The sequence below is a fragment of the Callionymus lyra genome, chromosome 17 (genome assembly GCF_982586985.1).
Source record: "Callionymus lyra chromosome 17, fCalLyr1.hap1.1, whole genome shotgun sequence".
Lineage (NCBI taxonomy): Eukaryota > Metazoa > Chordata > Actinopteri > Syngnathiformes > Callionymidae > Callionymus > Callionymus lyra.
The window spans coordinates 216,289-237,149 of NC_141834.1; the positions used below are offsets into that span (position 1 = coordinate 216,289).

At 39.0% G+C, this 20,861-nt stretch overlaps 2 protein-coding genes across 2 annotated transcripts; both read left to right on the plus strand.

Moving 5' to 3' along the window:
- Positions 1-573: 573 nt before the first annotated feature.
- rp1l1b (rp1 like 1b) lies at positions 574-4,979 on the plus strand. The gene is made up of 4 exons (XM_087779057.1): positions 574-1,029; positions 3,434-3,599; positions 4,107-4,733; positions 4,822-4,979. Exons 1-4 carry the CDS (start codon positions 574-576, stop codon positions 4,977-4,979), a joined length of 1,407 nt encoding a protein of 468 aa, XP_087635183.1.
- Positions 4,980-5,701: 722 nt separating this feature from the next.
- On the plus strand, positions 5,702-7,296 carry LOC148061001 (uncharacterized). The gene is made up of 2 exons (XM_087779059.1): positions 5,702-6,603; positions 7,230-7,296. Exons 1-2 carry the CDS (start codon positions 5,702-5,704, stop codon positions 7,294-7,296), a joined length of 969 nt encoding a protein of 322 aa, XP_087635185.1.
- Positions 7,297-20,861: the final 13,565 nt, after the last annotated feature.

Genomic DNA, 20,861 nt, shown 5'->3' on the forward strand with positions numbered 1-20,861 from the left:
TCTTGTTGTCTTGTCACATTAAGTTAGTTCTTTACGCTGCCGTCTCAACATTGATTCATTGATGTCAGGTTTACGTGCAGCATCTCTTTTTCCTTCTTCAACAGCCGGTTCAGTGATCTTTTCTTCCTTAAAAGCTGAATCATAAACATTATGAGGGTGTGTGCATGAGGCTTTCATTGAAATAGCGTTTTCTTTTTTTTATTGTTGACATCCAGCTTTTGATGACACTAATGACACATCTGTTTCTGGTTCTCATCTACTACACATACTGGTTGCATTATAACATATATGTCTATCTCGCTTGTGCTCCAGCTAGACACCACTAACCTGAAAAAAGATTAGCAGCATCATTGTAAATGCTTCAGAAAGGTATATTAGTGAATTATGCATAATTTATCATGTAGGTTTTTGTTTCAGGTCTGCGAGAATGGTGAAGTCCTTGGCCCACTTCCACCGAAGGAACCATGAGGACAATATGACCAACGTTCTTCAATACTTGCCAGAGCTTACCGGCCCCCCTCCGCAGCTCACCTGTTGAACTAATAGGAGGCAGGCCATTGCAATAACCTGAAGATGTCTTCCTGTAACCATAACTTCCAGTGCTTTAACTGCATCGCAAGTGAATGCAACTTTTTACCACAAAAGCTGCATGGCTTACGGCTACCCAGGATACCCCAGCATGGCCTGGTGGGGCACCATGCTACGGTTGAAGAGTGCTGTCTTTGCGCAGAATATCGACAAGCTCAACTCATGGAAGCACATGTTTCGTCTATGTATCACCCACCGTGTCACCAACACCTTCACCATGTCCCTAGGAGACCCTCTGGGGCTGAGGAGCATGTGGTGCGTGGCAGCCATCAGCACAGGCACGGCAAAAGGGTGGTGCTAGTGAAGAACAGCGACCCTTCAATCAGGAAGACCATTGCCTTGCACAGCAGAGGTCTGCCTAGTTTTGGCTGCTTTCTTGAGGAAGTGTCAGAACTCATGGAGTACAATGTCAGGAAACTGTACACATTGGAGGGCCACAAGGTAACTGCATGTAGATGTTTGATTTGGTGTTTATAAATCAATGGTCAAAAGAAAAATAACCTTCAAAAGACTAAACATCACGTCTTTTTATAGGGCTACAATTGACTGAATACATTTATACATTTTTCAAAAAAAAATGTGGTTTTTAGTTTTAGTTTCCCTCAAGGAAATGAAGCAGAGTAACAAGGACTCCAGAATGTGGGGTCACTGGTACCGAAGTTTAATCCTAATTCTGCCTTAAACAAATATGACCTTTGAATTATGGAAGATATTTAATTCATGTTATTAAATGCAAGCTATTTTTTATAAACTCTTTTATAAACTAAAACATCAGATCATTGACAGAGGTATATGTTGTATCAATTCTTATCTTCACCCACATGTTTTATCGTTCAAATAGAACTAAACATACATTCAGTCATTTTTTCTTTAAGCTATATTTATATGAGAATGTTTACAGAAAAACATTATTCAAAAATAATGCTCTTTTCTCGCCCATAATGTTTTTTTATCAAATGTTTAATTGTAAAATCTACATTTTGTAAAATTGAGCACCATAAATCTCACGTGGAAATTGAATGTCCTCTAAATAATTACAATGTGATATATTTATCATTGAATTTCTTTCAAAATGTTACCTCCAGTCATAATTTCCTATTTGCCAATGTAATGTTCTGCTTTTTTGTCTGTAAAGGTAAAAAAGTGAACAAAACCCTCAGTGTTAATGGTTTCAAATGAATGTCTGTGATGGCGTCTTAAAAATAGAGGACTCCAGTGGCCGTTGAGGTTCACTGCAGATCTGAAGCCAAATGACACTTAACTATATCTTGCAAGTTCAAAATGTCATTCAACGAAAATGGAAATCGTTTCTTTATATTACAGTCTATCATTTCCCTTTTAAGCAACAGAAGTAAAAACATAACTCTTAAATGTTTTTAAGTTACACAAGAAATAATTACATCTGAAATGTTTGGAAACCTAGGATAGTGTTTGCATGTTGAAAAAACATTTGCAATCACTTTACCATAATATATTCCTGTTACACTATACAATTAAAACTTGTAACAATTAATTTAGATATAGTTTAAATATAGTTAAAACCTTTAACAATCAATATAGAAGAGATAAACTGTCGAAAAACTAGAAATAATTTCAATAAAGTACAAAACACACTATACACCACGACACCTTATTGATTCATCTTGGCAACATGGCTTGGATTTTGTAGAAGTGCTCAATCATGGTTTAGAAGAATGCACTGTCATCTGGGGAGTTTTCAGAGATTATCCCTAGATTAGAATATTTATCTCCGTCTTGAGTCACTGCTTGGCCCTCTGCCATCTGTTAAACCGATTTAAGATGGTAGGAGGGAATGCCTAGACTTCTTGGTTATATAGTTAGCTATATTTAAAACCTTTTAGTACTTGGTCACAACATATATTTATTTATATATTTATTTATTTTATTTACTATAAAAAAATATATATATATATACTGCATAGGATAATATATGGAATTTTTTAAGTAAAAAGCAGTTATTAATAGGAAAGCATAACGTGAAAAAATCCATGCCAGGATTTTCTGTATCATAAACAACACAATTAACATAATGTAAGGAAAATTTAGTCCTCCAACATAAGTCATGAGTATCAGCGAAGCATGACGGCCATCTAAGCCCATTGATGTGATTAGCAAACCTGATGCAGATGGCAGTTCCAAACCCATTTGCTTTTTCTCTATTCATTATTCTGACGTGTGCAGTGATACAAGAAAAAAGAACGGCTTGGCAACCGGCAAGTTTAAAAAGAACACAACTCAAATGATTGTTCTTCATATCCAATCATTTCAACAAATATGATTGTTATCAAAATAATTAAAACGGCCAACAGATCTAGGTGATCATTTAAAAAGTCACTTTAACTCTGCTATTAAGTTAATATAACATATTATGTTAGTCTGGTAGACAAATTAAATTATTAAAACCAAATACTGAATTTGTTATCCTTCTAATACTCTATTGCCTTTTAACTTTTTTGAACTACTTTTATCTTAATAAGAAAATATAACTTTTTTTTTCAAAGTTTTTGAAAGGTTATAGGTTAAAGGTTAAAGGTTGTAGAATGTGGCCATTTTTGTTCTGAAACATAGAGGATATGTTTCAATAGGATTATGTTCTAATGTTAACCAAAAAGAAAATGTGTTTAAGGGGAAGCTCAAAGGTAGGTTGTAAAGCTGTGCTTAAGCACATATTAAATGTATCAATCAGCTTCGTGAGGACATTTCAGTTCAGTTCAGTTCAGTTTATTTACAGTTTTCATTAAAAAATTGTGTTATTATTTATCCTATTAAAAAATATATAGTTTTTTTTATGTTTTTTTCACATTTTATATTTGCACTCTTTCAGATTGAAAGCATCCAAAGTCTAATGCAGTGTCCTGGGGTTCTTGTCTGCATGGGACGTGAACCATCTCATCCATCTATCATCGTAAAACTTGGAAAAACAACAGAGGACAGATTTCCAAAGTTGCATGTGAAGAAAAGCTTGGCTGACTCCAATGATAGACAAGGAGGTAAACAGAAACTTTTTTTCTGAAAGTTTTCTTGAAGTACAATTTATTATAATAGTGTATGAAGCACAGCATTGGCAAAATCTTTAGTCCTGTCATTGGAGTTTATTCAATAGAAAAGCAGTAGATACGATTTTTACAATACTGGGTCAATCCCTGCTTATTCTGGTTACGTTGCAAGAATGTTTTTTTTTGTTTTTTTGGACATTATGCTATACTGAGTACTTAATAACATAACACATATTGTTAGGTTGTAAATTATATTGATTAATCAAAACATGCTATTTGGCAAACCCTGTAATTTAAGAGTATCTCTTTAATCCTGAATACTGAACTAATACAATTCAATTTGACACTGCTTTCATAGCACTGCAACACACTGGTTGTAGAAATATACCTGTTTTTTTTTTTTTAAATGATAAGATAACTTTAAAAAAAATAATAATTCTTGTTTACTTCCAGCTGGTAAGCCCGACTTAACAAACAACCAACCACATAACATTTCTTTAGCTGATGGAAACAACACTCAAGATGTCAACTCTTGCACACCAAGCCATGAAGAACTTTTAAAGGATGATATAGAGAAAATAGTTTGTGTCAACAAGGATGGCAGTTTGTCCATGGAAATGAAAGTGCGCTTTCAGCTACCAAATGACGAAATGCTTCATTGGTCAACAAAAATCAGGAAGTCCTCTGACAGGATCGATGAACACCAAACAGGACCCAATTACTTTTCAGAGGTCCATGATAGAACCGGTTCCAATAAAGGAGACATCTCACCCTTTGAGCCAGAAGAGATCTCTCAACACTCACAGGAATATGTTCACTGTCCACACTGTTGTAGTCATTGCCAGGAGTTTGATATCTGGAAAAATGTGCCTGGCACACAAGGGGCAAGTCGTAACATTCACACCTCCAGTTCAAGTGCATCAATACGTACACTTGTATCCAGGAGAACCATCATGGAAAGCAGACAAACAACGTTAAAGTCAAGTGATACAGAACAAATAGAGCAAGAAATAGGTGTTGAGGCATCAGAAACTGTTCAATGTTGCACCGTTATGAGAGAGACTTGCACTCCAAACAATTGCACACAAGTCCAAAATGAATCAAATGAACAAGGACAACAACAGGAAGGTGTGCCTAAAACTTCTTGTCAACAGGTCCAAAATGATAAAATGAACGAAAATATCACACAAAGTGCTTCTAGAGCTTCCTCTTTAAGCAAACAAGAACTGGAGACTAATGAACCACTTAGAGAAGAGTCATCGACAAGCCATACAGAGAGTGCATCTAGTTCAGGGAACAACGGGAAATCAAGGAAGTCAAAGAGATCCCAGAAGTGTCAATGTGGCGATGGAACAAAAGGACAAAGTCAGATAAATTCAGAAGAGATGAATGAGATTATAAGAGTATCAAGTGCCATGTCTGTTCACTCAAACAAATCAGTCCGGTCAACTAAATCTGAGATCACAGAGTGTGAGGATGCAGTGGAAAAGCGATTCAGTGGTGCCATGTCAGTTGTTTCAGATGCCTTGGGTGTTTCTGCTGAAGAAACAGGAAAGGATGAAGAAACAGAGAACAGACCTGGGAGTCATTTATCGGTGAAAACAGTCAACTCATTAGGGTCAAATGTTACAGAAGAACCAGCTGCCGTAGAAAGTTGGCATAGAACTAGGAGTTTCATTTCATCAAAGTCAAAAGAAACCACTGCTGAGACAAGTCAAGACCAAAATGACCATATACCTGCTGTAGATAAGTGCTTGTCAAGAACTTCTAATGCAATGCAACCAGACCATGAAGACAGCATATCTGAAGTGAGTTCTTACACGTCTATTTCAGCTGGCAATTCTAACAGATCTCAAGTTGAGTCAGTCACATCAAATAAATCTGCTAAAACTTCAACTTCAAAAGCTTCAAAACATTCTAAGCGTAATGACGACGCAACAGTTGCTCAGAAGAAGCTAGGAAGTGAGATGTCTATTAAAACCACTGAAATTGAGAACACAAGTCAGGCATGCCTTAAAGATGGGACAACAGATAATAACAATACAGAGGAAAGATTGTCAAGTCCCTCCTCTAGAAAATCTGACTCGTCAAAATCTATGGTGTCTCTTCCTAAATCTCAGGAATCAGGTGCTAAAGAGAGATCAGTCTCCTCTATGTCGGATCAGTCGATACGATCTAGTGTTTCTAACTTATCCACAAACTGTCCTGCTCAAGAAATTCAAGTAAGGAGTAAGGAATCAAAAGAAAGAGCAAAGAGTCGGACATCAACAAAATCAACAAACTCCCACGTTTCTACAAATTCTACAAAACCAGTCACATCTGACATGTGTTCTGGTCAAAGAAACAAAATCCCTGTTGATGATGAGGAAAATCTAGCAAGAAGCAAGAGTTCAATGTCAAGTAAATCTGCTATTTCTATAAAGTCAAACAAGACTGAAAAAGAAGTGGCAACAAACGCATCAGGCCAAGAGGAAGACGCCAGACCTGCCAGCAGGATTTCAACTCAATCTGAAAAGTCTTCTAAAACGAGCACTTCTACACCTTCAAAAATATCAAATATTTCAGCAGTTTCTTCAGAAGGAAAATCTGTCCCAGGAGAAAAAAGAGGCCAGAGCTCAATGTCATGTCAGTGTTCAAGTGTCTCTGGAAAATCAAGGAAGTCAACAGCAAATGCTCCTGACCGAGAGAAGACCAACAGTGTTCATGAAGAGAACGACCAACCTGGAGACAGAGAAAAAAGCTGGACATCAATCAAATCAACAAAGTCTCAGGTCTCTAGCAAATCGGCAAAAACAGTCACCTCTGATGTTTGTACTAAGGGTGATGCGTATGAGCATGGAAAAACAAAGAGCAGACCAACTTCGGCTAGATCATCCACGTCTATTCTTTCAGAAAAGTCAGAGGTCAAACTAATGGAAAATGTATCCAAACAGATAGGGGTTACCGAAGGTGCTTTAGAAGACAAATCTGTCAGAGAACATCGAACACCCAGCTCAATGTCAGTTCAGTCAGTGCAATCAACGGTTTCTGCGAGATCTACTAAGTCAAAAGTTAACTTTCAAGAGAATCAGAAGGGTGATGGTGACCAACCTGAAGAAAGAGCAAAAAGTGGCATGTCAACACAATCAGAGAAATCTCATGTTTCTACCAAATCATCAGAAACGCTCACCTCAGACGTCTGCCTGATTTTAGAACATCGAACACCCAGCTCAATGTCAGTTCAGTCAGTGCAATCAACTGTTTCTGCGAGATCTACTAAGTCAAAAGTTAACTTTGAAGAGAATCAGAAGGGTGATGGTGACCAACCTGAAGAAAGAGCAAAAAGTGGCATGTCGACACAATCAGAGAAATCTCATGTTTCTACCAAATCATCAAAAACGCTCACCTCTGACGTCTGCCCGATTTTAGAACATCGAACACCCAGCTCAATGTCAGTTCAGTCAGTGCAATCAACTGTTTCTGCAAGATCTACTAAGTCAAAAGTTAACTTTGAAGAGAATCAGAAGGGTGATGGTGACCAACCTGAAGAAAGAGCAAAAAGTGGCATGTCGACACAATCAGAGAAATCTCATGTTTCTACCAAATCATCAAAAACGCTCACCTCTGACGTCTGCCCGATTTTAGAACAACGAACACCCAGCTCAATGTCAGTTCAGTCAGTGCAATCAACTGTTTCTGCAAGATCTACTAAGTCAAAAGTTAACTTTGAAGAGAATCAGAAGGGTGATGGTGACCAACCTGAAGAAAGAGCAAAAAGTGGCATGTCGACACAATCAGAGAAATCTCATGTTTCTACCAAATCATCAGAAACGCTCACCTCTGACGTCTGCCCGATTTTAGAACATCGAACACCCAGCTCAATGTCAGTTCAGTCAGTGCAATCAACTGTTTCTGCGAGATCTACTAAGTCAAAAGTTAACTTTCAAGAGAATCAGAAGGGTGATGGTGACCAACCTGAAGAAAGAGCAAAAAGTGGCATGTCGACACAATCAGAGAAATCTCATGTTTCTACCAAATCATCCAAAACGCTCACCTCTGACGTCTGCCCGATTTTAGAACATCGAACACCCAGCTCAATGTCAGTTCAGTCAGTGCAATCAACTGTTTCTGCGAGAGCCAGTAATTCAGAACAACAAAGCAGCAACTCGGAGCACAGAGCATCAAGTTCAAAGTCACATGCATCAACAAAATCTAATAGAACAGATTTATCAGAAGTGTGTATGGACACCAGCTCAGTTGTTCATTGTGGAGATGAAGAAGAGGATTCAAAGGAAAGAACAAGAAGTGTGATTTCAATTAAGTCTAAAATATCAGATGTATCTGAACAATCAGCAACATCCAATTCAACTGAGGTTCATAGTTCTGCCCAGGAAATAGATACACAGAGGGCACCTAGCAGTTTTTCAGTAAACTCTGGAAAATCTACCATGAGCAATGTTTCTAAAATATCAAGAAAATCCAAAGTTGTCAACGACAAACTTGAGAGTGATGACCATAGATCCAAAAGCTCTATGTCAGTCCAGTCCATAAGATCAAGTATTTCTGCAAGATCAAATAAATCAGCACCAAAAGAAAATGTTGAAGAGAAGAATGGTGAAGAGCGGGCCATGAGTAGCATGTCAGCAAAGTCACATGTTTCAGAGATATCTGTCAAGTCTGAAAGAGCAACAAGCACCTTGTCTACCAAATCAACTAAGTCACGTGTTTCAACACGATCAAACATAACCAACGTTACTGAATTTTGTCTGGAGAATTGTGCCAATACAGATGAAACTGGGGATGAAAGAAGTTCTGTTGTGTCAGTGAAATCAGAATCTTATGGATCAGTGTCCTCAATGACTATACCGAGCAACAGTGTTTGCACCCATGAAGAAGCAGACGAAGCACAGGACGAAAAATCTATAAGCTCATTGTCCGTTGCTTCTCACCGGTCAACTTTTTCAGAAATATCAAGTGATACAAGGTTCTTAGCTGAAGAAAACATTGTAAGAGCAAAGTGGGAAGCCTCTCCAGCATCTGTTAAGTCAAACGTTACAAGGGCCAAGTCCGACAGAAAAAAAGAAACCTCAGACAAAGAGAGTGTAATTTCTGTCAAATCGTCAAGCTCCAGGACTTCCACAAAATCCAACAAGTCAGAATTATTGAACACGCCTGGCGAGGAAACTCCACACTGTGGCAATGATAATGTTGAAAGATCAGCTAGCGAAATGTCCAAAACATCTTCAAAATCAGGAAAGTCATCAAAGAATTCTGAAATAACTTCTGTACATATTGCTGAAGTTTTGGCTGAAGAAAGAGCTGATGAGAGATCTTGCAGATCCAAAAACTCCGAACAGTTGGCTAATGTTGAAGATGATAAAGCTGAAGAAACCCAATTAGGAAGCCGCTCAGTAAGATCTGTGGCGTCACAGTCAGGAATTTTGAGCTGTAAATTTGGGTCAGTAAAATCAGGAAGGGATTTACTCACTCCTGAAGAAACTACTGAAGTCATTGACGTGCAAAGTTTAGTATCAACATTTTGGGATGCCAATGAGGACAAAATTGAAGCGTCTTCAGACAACAGTAGAAAATCTAAATCCACGGAGGACAATACATGTACACAAAAAGATTCACTACAGAGGCCACAAAGCAACCTGTCAGCAGCATCTTACAGATCTATGAATAAGAACAGAACAAAGGACCAAAGAATAGAAAGTCCTGATACGACTTCATTTAACAGTACATATATTCATTCTGACTCACCCAAACCAGAATCGTCTAAATCAAAGAATTCCGATAAGTCAACAATATCTGCCGTTAAAGAGGGATCTAAAAAGTCTCTTTCTGTGAGATCAAATCAGTCCATTAAAACCAGTAAATCCGAAGAAACTGCTGTAAAAAAGTCAGGACATACTGACTTCACTACATCTTTGGCTTCTGAAGTTGAGGACATAGTGAGTGAAGAAAATAGTGAAGCTGTTTGCAACAATAATAAACAGGATGCCGTTAACTGTACAGACCCATCAACAACAACGATTACAGATGTTAAGGGAGAGAAGCCTGTGATTTCTTCTGCTGAATCAATTGAAAGTGATCTGTCCCAGGCTTTATCCAGCTCAGAAAATGTCAAAGTTCATCATGAGGGCAATAAAGGGATAGAAAAAACTGACAATGTAGCTGACAGAAGTTGTAAATGCAGCATCACAGATGAAATGGAGATGGTCCCATCACGTCTACCAAATATCTCACCCACCGAAGTGGTCAATGAGTGGTTGAGGACAATACCAGCTGAAAATGAACCATATGATATGGAGGACTTTGACAAAAATGCTGAAGGGACTATACAAGGCAATGGGTTAGATTTCATTGAGAACTCCATGGCAGAGGAAGAAACCTTGAAAAGTGTAGATGAAACAAACGATGAAAATAAGATGAATGTACAGGATGAAAAAGAATCTAAAATATTTCAGTCCTCCGTTCAAGTTATGAAAGTCCTTCTCAATCCAAAGCCTGACAGATGTCACAGTTTACCAGAAGTCTCTCCAGTTTATGGCCAGAAACTCAGCAAATCTGCTCGAGGGTTTCTGGATTGCCTGGTAAAGCTTCAGTTAATTGACCATAATCCCCAAAAAGCTAATGAAAAAGATGAAAGATACAAAGAGTTGATGAATATACTTCAATCCCTTTGGTTTTCGGTGCCAATTGAAAATGAGCATCTGTTGAGAAAAAGAGAGAATGACATGGATGACGAATATAATCATGGATCTTCCTCTGGGGTTGATGTCAACAGTGGATCCTCTGGGAAAAGTAGTGAGGGTCTTAATGGTGAAAGTTCTCATCCTAAAAATTCAGGAAAACTAACAAGTAATTATGGAGAGGAACAAAAAAATGATGATCCAGCAACAGATGAGACTATAAGAAGCAGTGGTAGTCAAAGAGAGCTGCCTGAAACACCACCGTCTCCAACAAAGGATTCAGAAAAAGACTGCAATGAACAAAACTTAAAAGAAGTTCACAAAAGATTCAGTGAAGAGAGTGGCAGTAAAAATCAAGATAAGTTTGTTGCAAAGATTTCACAGGACCCTGACCCGATATGGGTCTTATCCTTATTAAACAAAATTGAAAATCAGTTCATGAAACATTACGTGGATGCAATGAAGGAGTTGAAAGTTCGCTGGAATATAGACGATAACGAACCACTTAACACTATGATAAATGAACTTAAACAAGAGGTCCACACAAGAATCCAAAAGAGTGTATCCAGGGAAATGAGAAAAATACAGTACAGAGCTGGGGTACCAAGACCTCCAGAGGAACCAAATAATCAAACCGAAGAAAGGAGAAAGAAGCTCAAGGCAATACTGCTCCATTCCCAGACAGAAAGTAGCTATGACTCTGCAACAGGATCATCGTACAGTGATCAACGCAGCCAAAATGAGGATGAGTACTGTCCCTGTGAGACATGTGTTAAGAAGAAGATGAGCACACAATCTTCAGTTCCCACAGAAGGGAATATTGCTCCAATTGTCATGGACTTTGACTTAAAGAGGATTCTAGAGAAGAAGAACATAGAACCGACCGAGAAAAACCCATGCAAAGCTCAATCCACAGCTAATTCTGAAACACTGGCTTCAGAGATGGTTGTTAAAAATGCTGTTTTCCAAGCCCTGATAGAAGTTGCTGAAGAGGATTGTGAGTCAGTTGCAGCTGATGACGAAGACACATTATTTGGCAGCACAAGCGAACGTCTCTCTGAGACAGAAGAGGCTGGAAGAGAACATGTGAGTGATAAAACAGGGGTGAACATTTATGCCATGTATGTTGATGGGACAGCAGAAGAACCTACGGAGTTGAGGCAAGAAGGTGTTGAGGTTGACGACAGAGATGATGGCCTTGCATCTGTTTATCAGAAGGAAGCGAGAAGTAACAGCCCTGCAGAGCAGTTATCTCAGGCGGAAGAGATGGAAATGACTAGTATCCACGAGTCATTTGAAGAAAAAGAAAGTAAGACAGAGAGTGACGACGTTGAGGAAATAACAGATTATCAGACTGCTTCTGTATTTGCAGAGCAGTCTGCTGATAAAGTGTCTGATAGCCAGCACGGTGAAGGTTCTGTCTCATGTGCTCATATGAACCAGGATTATCAAGATATTGAAGATGCATTAGAAGGGAAATCTGGGGAAGAGGCGTTTGACAATGATGAGGACGAGCAAGGTCATTTGTCAGCAGAAGTAGAGACATGTGGTGATACAGAGGTGATAAAATATAGCTTTCAAGAGACTGACAAATATGAAGGGCATGGTCAAGATACAAATCCTGCTAACGTGTCCAAACAGGAAGAAAACATTTTAAAAGTCTCAAATGAGGAGACTTCTGCTTTATTTGAAGAGCAATCTGATGAGGAGGAGGAGAATCAAAGCCCTACTGAGATATCATGTCTTGAAGATAAGACTGCTATAGCAGAGCCATCTAAAAAAGTAGAAGAAGAGGAGGATGATGAAGAGGTTAAAATGACTCAAAGTCAGGATGAGCAAAGTCACAAGAAAACAGAAGAATCTGAAGATGAGGCTCAGTTAAGTGAAGACACTGTTGAAGTCACAGAGCCTGAAGATGAGTCTGTAACTGTATCTGCTGACAAAAAAAAGGAAAGTCCTTCTCCTTGTGAGAATGAGTCGGCAAATGAAAATGAAGCAGGAGTTCTAGAGCACTCTGACGATGAAGAAAAGTTGGAAGAGTCAAATGATACTGCAGAACTATCAGAAAAGGAAGTGGAAAGCAACAGTCCTGCCACACATGAGAGGGAGTCTGAACAGGAACAAGCAACTGACACTGAGTCAAAGAAAGACAGCGTGGAAGCCAGAGATGAAACCGCTGAGCAATCCCACGAGGAAGGGATTGATGAGCTAACCCATGAAAGATCTATAAAAGAAGATGGATCCGATATTGAAGATGAGGCTGCTACTGTTTCTGAAGAGCATCCCAATGAAGCAGTTGAGGTAGCTGAAGTGCAAGAAAATGACTCTATAAAAGACAGTGTTGAAGCTACAGATGAGGAAGAAGATGTGAAGGTGATTCATGAACAATTTATAAAAAACAGTTTTGATGAATCTCAGGATGAAAATGAGACTGCTGTTACATCTAAAGAGAGGTCAGATGAAGAGGAGGTGTTGGCTGAAGTACAAGAAAACGAGTATATGAAAGACAGTGTTAAAGCCACAGATGACGAAACCGCTGAGCCATCACATGAGGAAGACGAACTGAAGGTGACTCGTGAACAATCTTTAAAAAAAAGTTTCCACGCATCTGATGCTGAAGAAGAGACTGCCCATGTACCTGAGGAGCGGTCAGATGAAGAGGTTGAGGTAGCTGAAGTACAAGAAAACATGTCTATAAAAGACAGTGTTGAAGCTACAGATGAGGAAGAAGATGTGAAGGTGATTCATGAACAATTTATAAAAAACAGTTTTGATAAATCTCAGGATGAAAATGAGACTGCTGTTACATCTAAAGAGAGGTCAGATGAAGAGGAGGTGGTGGCTGAAGAACAAGAAAACGAGTATATGAAAGACAGTGTTGAAGCCACAGATGACGAAACCGCTGAGCCATCACATGAGGAAGACGAAGTGAAGGTGACTCATGAACAATCTTTAAAAAAAAGTTTCCATGCATCTGATGCTGAAGAAGAGACTGCCCATGTACCTGAGGAGCGGTCAGATGAAGAGGTTGAGGTAGCGGAAGTACAAGAAAACAAATGTATGAAAGACAGTGTTGAAGCTACAGATGCCGAAGATGAAACGGCAGAGCAGTCTGATGAGGAAGAAGATGTGAAGGTGATTCATGAACAATCTATAAAAGACAGTTTTGATGAATGTCATGATGAAAATGAGACTGCTGATACATCTAAAGAGAGGTCTGATGAAAAGGATGTGATGGCTGAAGTACAAGAAAACGAGTCTATGAAAGACAGTGATGAAGCCACAGATGACGAAACCGCTGAGCCATCAAATGAGGAGGAAGAACTGAAGGTGACTCATGAACAATCTTTAAAAAAAAGTTTCGATTCACCTGATGCTGAATATCAGACTGTCGATGTACCTGAAGAGCAGTCAGATGAAGAGGTTGAGGTAGCTGAAGTTCAAGAAAACATGTCTATGACAGACAGTGTTGAAGCTACAGATGCCGAAGATGAAACCGCTGAGCAATCACATGAGGAAGAAGATGTGAAGGTGATTCATGAACAATCTATAAAAGACAGTTTCGATGAATCTGATGATGAAAGTGAGACTGCTGATGTACCTGAAGAGCGGTCCGATGAAGAGGTTGAGGTAGCTGAAGTAAAAGAAAACATGTCTATTAACGACAGTGTTGAAGCCACAGATGACGAAGACGAAACCGCTGAGCAGTCTGATGAGGAAGAAGATGTGAAGGTGATTCATGAACAATCTTTAAAAGACAGTTTTGATGCATCTGATGCTGAAGATGAGACTTCCGATGTACCTGAAAAGCGGTCCGATGAAGAGGTTGAGGTGGCTGAAGAACAAGAAAACAAGTCTATAAAAGACAGTGTTGAAGCTACAGATGCCGAAGATGAAATGGCAGAGCAGTCTGATGAGGAAGAAGATGTGAAGGTGATTCATGAACAATCTATAAAAGACGGTTTTGATGAATGTCATGATGAAAATGAGACTGCTGATACATCTAAAGAGCGGTCCGATGAAGAGGTTGAGGTAGCTGAAGTACAAGAAAACAAGTCTATGAAAGACAGTGATGAAGCCACAGATGATGAAGACGAAACCGCTGAGCCATCACATGAGGAAGAAGAACTGAAGGTGACTGATGAACAATCTTTAAAAAAAATTGTTGATGCTGAAGATGCTGAAGATGCTGAAGATGAGACTGCCGATGTACCTGAAGAGCAGTCAGATGAAGAGGTTGAGGTAGCTGAAGTACAAGAAAAAATGTCTTTGAAAAACAGTGTTGAAGCCACAAATGTCGAAGATGAAACCGCTGAGGAATCAGATGTGGAAGAAGATGTGAAGGTGTTTCATGAACAATCTATAAAAGACAGTTTCGTTGAATCTGATGATGAAAGTGAGACTGCTGATGTACCTGAAGAGCGGTCCGATGAAGAGGTTGAGGTACCTGAAGTACAAGAAACCGAGTCTGTTAAAGAGAGTGTTGAAGCTACAGATGCCGAAGATGAAACCGCTGAGCAATCCCATGAGGAAGAAGATGCGAAGGTGACTCATGAACAATCTATAAAAGACAGTTTCGTTGAATCTGATGATGAAAGTGAGACTGCTGATGTACCTGAAGAGCAGTCAGATGAAGAGGTTGAGGTAGCTGAAGTACAAGAAAACGAGTCTATGAAAGACAGTGTTGAAGCCACAGAGCCTTGTTTGTCTGCCGAGAAATCTGATGAGGAAGATGAAGTACCTGTCACTTTGGATGACAACCCAAGTGAGACAGAAGATGTTGAAGTTACCGAAGAAGTACCCATATATTTATCTCAAGAGCTTTCGGTTAAGGAAGATGAGATAAATGTAACTCAGTCTATAAAAGAAATTGCTGAAGAGGAGACTGCTGAAATATCTAAAGAGGCATCCGATGAGGAGGCTGAAGTGACAAGTGGTGATCAGGGAGAAGAGGAGGTGGAGGCAGAAGACGAGTATGAAAAACAATCAGAAGAGGATGTAGAAAATGAAAGTCCTACCATGCAAGATGATGAGTCAGCAGGAAGGGACAAAGAGGACAGTGTTGAAGCTACATACGCTAAAGAGAGTGCGGATGTGGCTGCAGAGCAATCCAATGAGGATGATGAGGTAGAATCAAAGATAGCTACAGATGCTGAAGAAGCTTCACCTAAAGATCAACAGGATGAGGAAGACGAGAAGTCTGTTGACCAAAATGAGACAAGCCATGAGTCCCCTACTGAACAAATAGTTGGTGAGACCAGGTTAAGGGATGACAGTGTGGTGGCTTCAGGTGCCGAAGAGGAGAAAACAGAAGAAAGTGATGAGGAAACAGTGGGTGAAGAAGATGCTGAAGCCAATAATAATGAAGAGGATAGTGCTGTACTGAAAGATGAGAATTGTAATGCAGAAGCTGATGATGAGTCGGTGGCTAAAAACGGAATGTATGCAACCAGTGAAGATGAATCAGGAGACAATGACGAAGAGTCTGATTTTGAAGCTGGCAGTCAAGAGGAGTCCGGCAAAGATGAGTCATTTGAAGGAGGCACGATTGATAAAGGAGAGGTGACTGCAGATGACAAAAGAAAATCTGAAGCCAACGCATGCACAAGTGAAGAAGAGGAGACTGCAAATGAAGAGGACACTGGTTATGTCAAAAAAGTTGCAATTGAAGGAGAAGAAAGCTGTGAAGGAACTGCAGCAGATGACTGTGAAGAAAACATTGATGATAATGCAAGTGTCTGCGGCGAAGATGCTTCTGAAGCAGGAGAGGACGACTCATTAGGTGAAGAAAATGAGGATAATATGATTGACAACAAGGTGACAGATGAAGAAAATTCAGGCGAAAACAAAGAAGAGTACACCAAAGAGGAATCAGGAGGACACATTTCTGAAGGTGAGCCTGAGATTGATTCTTCAGTTAAAGTTGATCCTGGACAAGAGAAGAGAGACGATGTCAATGAAGAGGATGATTGTGAGATAAGCTGTCAAACTGGACAACATGATGGACAGGAGGTGACAGAATATGATGGTGATCCTGATTCTGAGAAGAGAGGAAAGATAGTCAAGAGTCAGGAGACAAATGAGAGTGAAGAAAAACCTGAAGAAGATGACGATCAAAAGACAAATCATAGTGACAGTATCAATGTCTCAAATGATTTGTGTGAAAATGAGGAGGAAGACACAAAGTGGGGCGGAGACATAGGGGACTCCGCCGATGGAGAAGATGAAGCTGAGGAGGAGTCGGCCGAGGAAGAGGTCGAAGATGGAGAAATGCGACTTTTGCCAAGCAAGACGGACAATGTTGAGCAGGGGGATCCTGTCCTCAACAAATCAACCCTTATTCCGGTTATCAAAATTGCTGCTAAATCACAGGACAGCAACTTTGCTGATGCAGAGGATTCGGAGACTGAAACAACCAAAGAGGTTGTTTGAGTTAAAAAACTTGTGAATTGTACAGAGGGTTGTCAGAAGTAAATCTTGTAGTTTGAGCGTCTTATATACAAGAGGGTAACTGTTAATAAAACTAGCATTACACATACACAGACAATAAATAAACAAAAAAAAATGGACAAAACCCTCACCACAACCTTTCAAACAGAGTTGCTAATGAAAGGGGAAAAAAAATAGCTTACCTTTTAAATGCAGGACGGTTAATCCATAGTCGATTTTAACCATACTGCCAATTACAAATCACTGGAGGTAAAATGTTAAAGCAATAGTCATAATAATCAAAGATGTACAGGAACGTAGCCAAGAGTCGGCAGCTAAAACCTCTTTGAGAATACCTGCTTTTTTTGACTGATAACATCTCATCTCGGAACTTGAAAACTTGAAACATGAATGTACTGTATTTCGAGTGTGCTTGGTGGAAATCCAATTTATGAACAATGTATTGAAACACCTATTGCCACTTTTACATGCACTTTAGGGTTACTGAATGTGGTAATATTAAATAAAGATCCCTTTGCAATATTTACTTAATATAATTGAGGACTTGCACTCAAGATTTAATATATTTTTTATCTAGCATGTGTATAACATTTGATTTATAGTAGAAGCTTATGAGAAACATATTATCGCCACTTTATCATATTAATGTGTATTCTCATTTTATATTATGTGCTGAGAGTTTAGAGACTAGGTTTCTCTTCTACTGACTTTACTGGATTATTGCATACTTTGTTTTCTGAGATTAAAAGATGTTGAAAACCAACTTGATTCTTTATTGTTTATAATTTACCACAAAAAAAGGCTTTTTGCTGTAAAAAAAAAAAAAAGAAGTTAATTCTCAATTTATCCAAATAGAAAACAAATCCCATAAAATAATTATATTTGAAGTTGTCTTTTTCTGGCAACCATGCCATCTCTGGCAAGTAAAATAATATAATTGTCCCTCTGTCCTTGAGCAACCCTTTTCATAGAAGAAGTTGTCCCTCATTAAAATCAAAGGCTGCATACATTGGCAACATAATAATGTAATTTTATATACTTTTACTTTACTATTTTTATGAAAGAAAGACAGAAAAGAAAAACAATTTAGTTTCTAAAAAGCTAAAATTATCATTTTTATTTACTTGATAGAAATCTGCACTTTATTTTGATTGGGACATAAAAAAGCTCACACAAAGTAAATATGAATAAAAAGAAACTACCAAAATTAGAACCAAGAATATTTTTTATTTAGAATTGTACTGCTTGTTATAGATTAAGTCTGACCTCAGACGGTACACATATATACCCCAAAAGGGCCACATGAGACCCTCGGGCCGAATATTGCAGTGATTTCATCTAATCCAGATTATGTCACAGGTCTCTATAGAGAGGAAAACCCTTCTGGACTGTGCAGGTGACAGGTACGAGGGGTTGTATCAGGGGTTCACTCTGTCTTCTTCTACGATGAGCCCCATTAGACTGAGCTGATGGATGTAGCCTTGTCACAGATTGTGGTTACAGTCTCCGCACAGGCAAGTGACACGTATAATTGGTGTCACTCTGATTGACTATATACCACCACTGTGAGCTCATGGCCTCTGCTCTAGAGGAGAACATGATGCCTGAAGAACATCTCATTTCATAGGTTTCAGGCTTCAGTTTAGCTGTCTCATTGTCATTAAAATACATGGTCCAATTATTTCATATTCATTTAATGATACTGTATGTCAAATAACTAGTTACCATAATGTATATGGCAGGATCTTTTTTTTTGAGTTTCATTGAAATCCTGCAAATCTATAAATGGCTAAAGTTTTTTCTTTCATAATTTGATCGATGTCTAATATAGTCTAATGTCAACAAATGGTACGAGATTCGTAGGAACTGAAATAAAGCTTTTATTGGTAAAAAATAATCGAAAAAGTCTCAAAATAATCCTCTCAATATCAATTGAACCTTCAAACGTTCCTTCCACCTGTTCTTTCTATCTGTATTTCAGCGAGGAAGCACCTGCTTGCCTGCTTGCTGGCAGTACGTTTTTTTCCATGAAAAACAGTGGAGGAGTGGAGTATGTCATCCGGAGCACAATAATCAAGGGGTTTCCCCCTTAGAGCAGCTGAACCGATACCATCATCTTACTCACAATTACGTAAGCAAACAAGGAGAGTGACAGGTACCTAGCCAGAACATAGGAGGAATCCTGAATCTTCACTGACTAGGCCTGTCAGTTATTTAGTTGTAAAGATGCAGTTTTAATAAACAGGTTGAAATAAAACCGTTGAAATAAAAAAAGTTTACTGAGACACATTCTACATTATCTAAAGTTTAAGAATTAACTTAGAGTTACAGGTTTGTGCATTCCTTTCTTCAGTGCAAGTACCTGATTTATCGTACAGTAATTTCTCTCCAGCTAAGAATTTGCTTTCTCGACTTCTGCCATCTCCCTCCCAATTCCCTTTCTTGGTAACATGAAGCTTCCGGGTTCTTTTGATGAGTTGCTTAACAAAGTGAGGGGCACCATTGACAGAAAGCAAGCGCGCTCTACTGCTCAATCCATTAAACCACTCATTACTGAAAATATGTAAAAAAGTTGTGTGAAAATTAACCCTAGTGGTCCTTTATCTTTATCTTAACGTTGACCATAAGTCAGGAATATTCGCTTGACTCACATTCACAAGTTCTATACAGTATATGTAGCCATGAACACCATATATTCATTTCAATTAAATAATTCTCATGAAACATGTCAAGTGTAGCCTTCATAACTGTAAGCAGATAGCTATTCATTCTTGCATGGCTAGCTCTGTATAGTCTATTAAAGTAAACTAATCATGATTTTTTTTCATGATGTAAGCATGAAAGGGTGTATCTTTAAATGGAAATACTGGTAGTTAGCTGCTGAAAAGTGTAGAGCATCATCAGTCGTGTCCCCTAAATACATCAGGGAGCTCAATTGTTCCTTGTTTATTGACAAATTCTGTATCTTTTTGAAGGTGAATGTAGGAGCCACAAGGACAGAGAGATTCCCACACTAACAGGAAGCTGGCCAGAGGCCTCTTGTAATGAGGATTGGATCAACACTTGTGAATAATGGGTTCTGCCGTTTGTGCTGCACAATCCATCCATCCATCCATCCGTCCATCCATCCATCCATCCGTCCATCCATCCATCCATCCATCCATCCATCCATCCATCCATCCATCCATCCATCCATCCATCCATCCATCCATCCATCCATCCATCCATCCATCCATCCATCCATCCATCCATCCATCCATCCATCCTTCCGTCCGTCCGTCCGTCCGTCCGTCCATCCATCCAGTGTGAACAAATCAGTTACCCCTTTTATTATCATTTATATTATATATAAACAATTTCCCGAAAGAGACCTCCAGGGGGTTAAAAACAGTTTTATCTATCTATCTATCTATTCTTTTTAATTTATTATTATTTTAAGATTTTTTGTGCAACACTTTTTCTTTCATATTATTGGTGTGTGTGACATCAACACCACTGACCAGTGCTGTGTGCCAGAGGAGGAGGCTTTACTTTCCCACCGTTGTTGAGGTTTATCCTGTGGGTCCACTTATGACCCTCCTGCAGGCAGGATGCTGTGTCTAGGGACCCCGGCAGAGCTGTACTCAAGCATCCGCCTCAGCCCTGGGAAAATAAGAAGAGGCTGACAGAAAACCAAAAGAAGGGAGTCAAGAAAGAAAGGAAAGCCAGCAACCAGGACGCCCGTAATAACACTTACCATGCACCTGCAGCCAGTGTGTGAGAGTGGACTACTGCATAAACCTTAACCACACAAACAAACACAGGTGGTCGAAAAACAAAAACCTGTGAAGTGTTGCCTGGAGACTAATATCCCCCCATAGTGTGATGTTTAAACTCCCCCATAGGAAGCAACACTTCCGCTGCTGTAAAATGGATTGTCGCCTGCACCTACAGGTTACTGCACATTGAATTATTTCTTCCTCTTTGATTTGTTTCAATCCGTAACTAAGCCAAAACAAAAGCCTCATAATTAGAGACGCCTAATGAGTACGTTGTGAGTCAGTTCTGCTTAATTTCCTTTACAGGTCTTTATGTGGAGTTGAGAGTGAAGTTGATTTTTATTATGTTGTGTGAAGTAAATGTTGGCATGGGG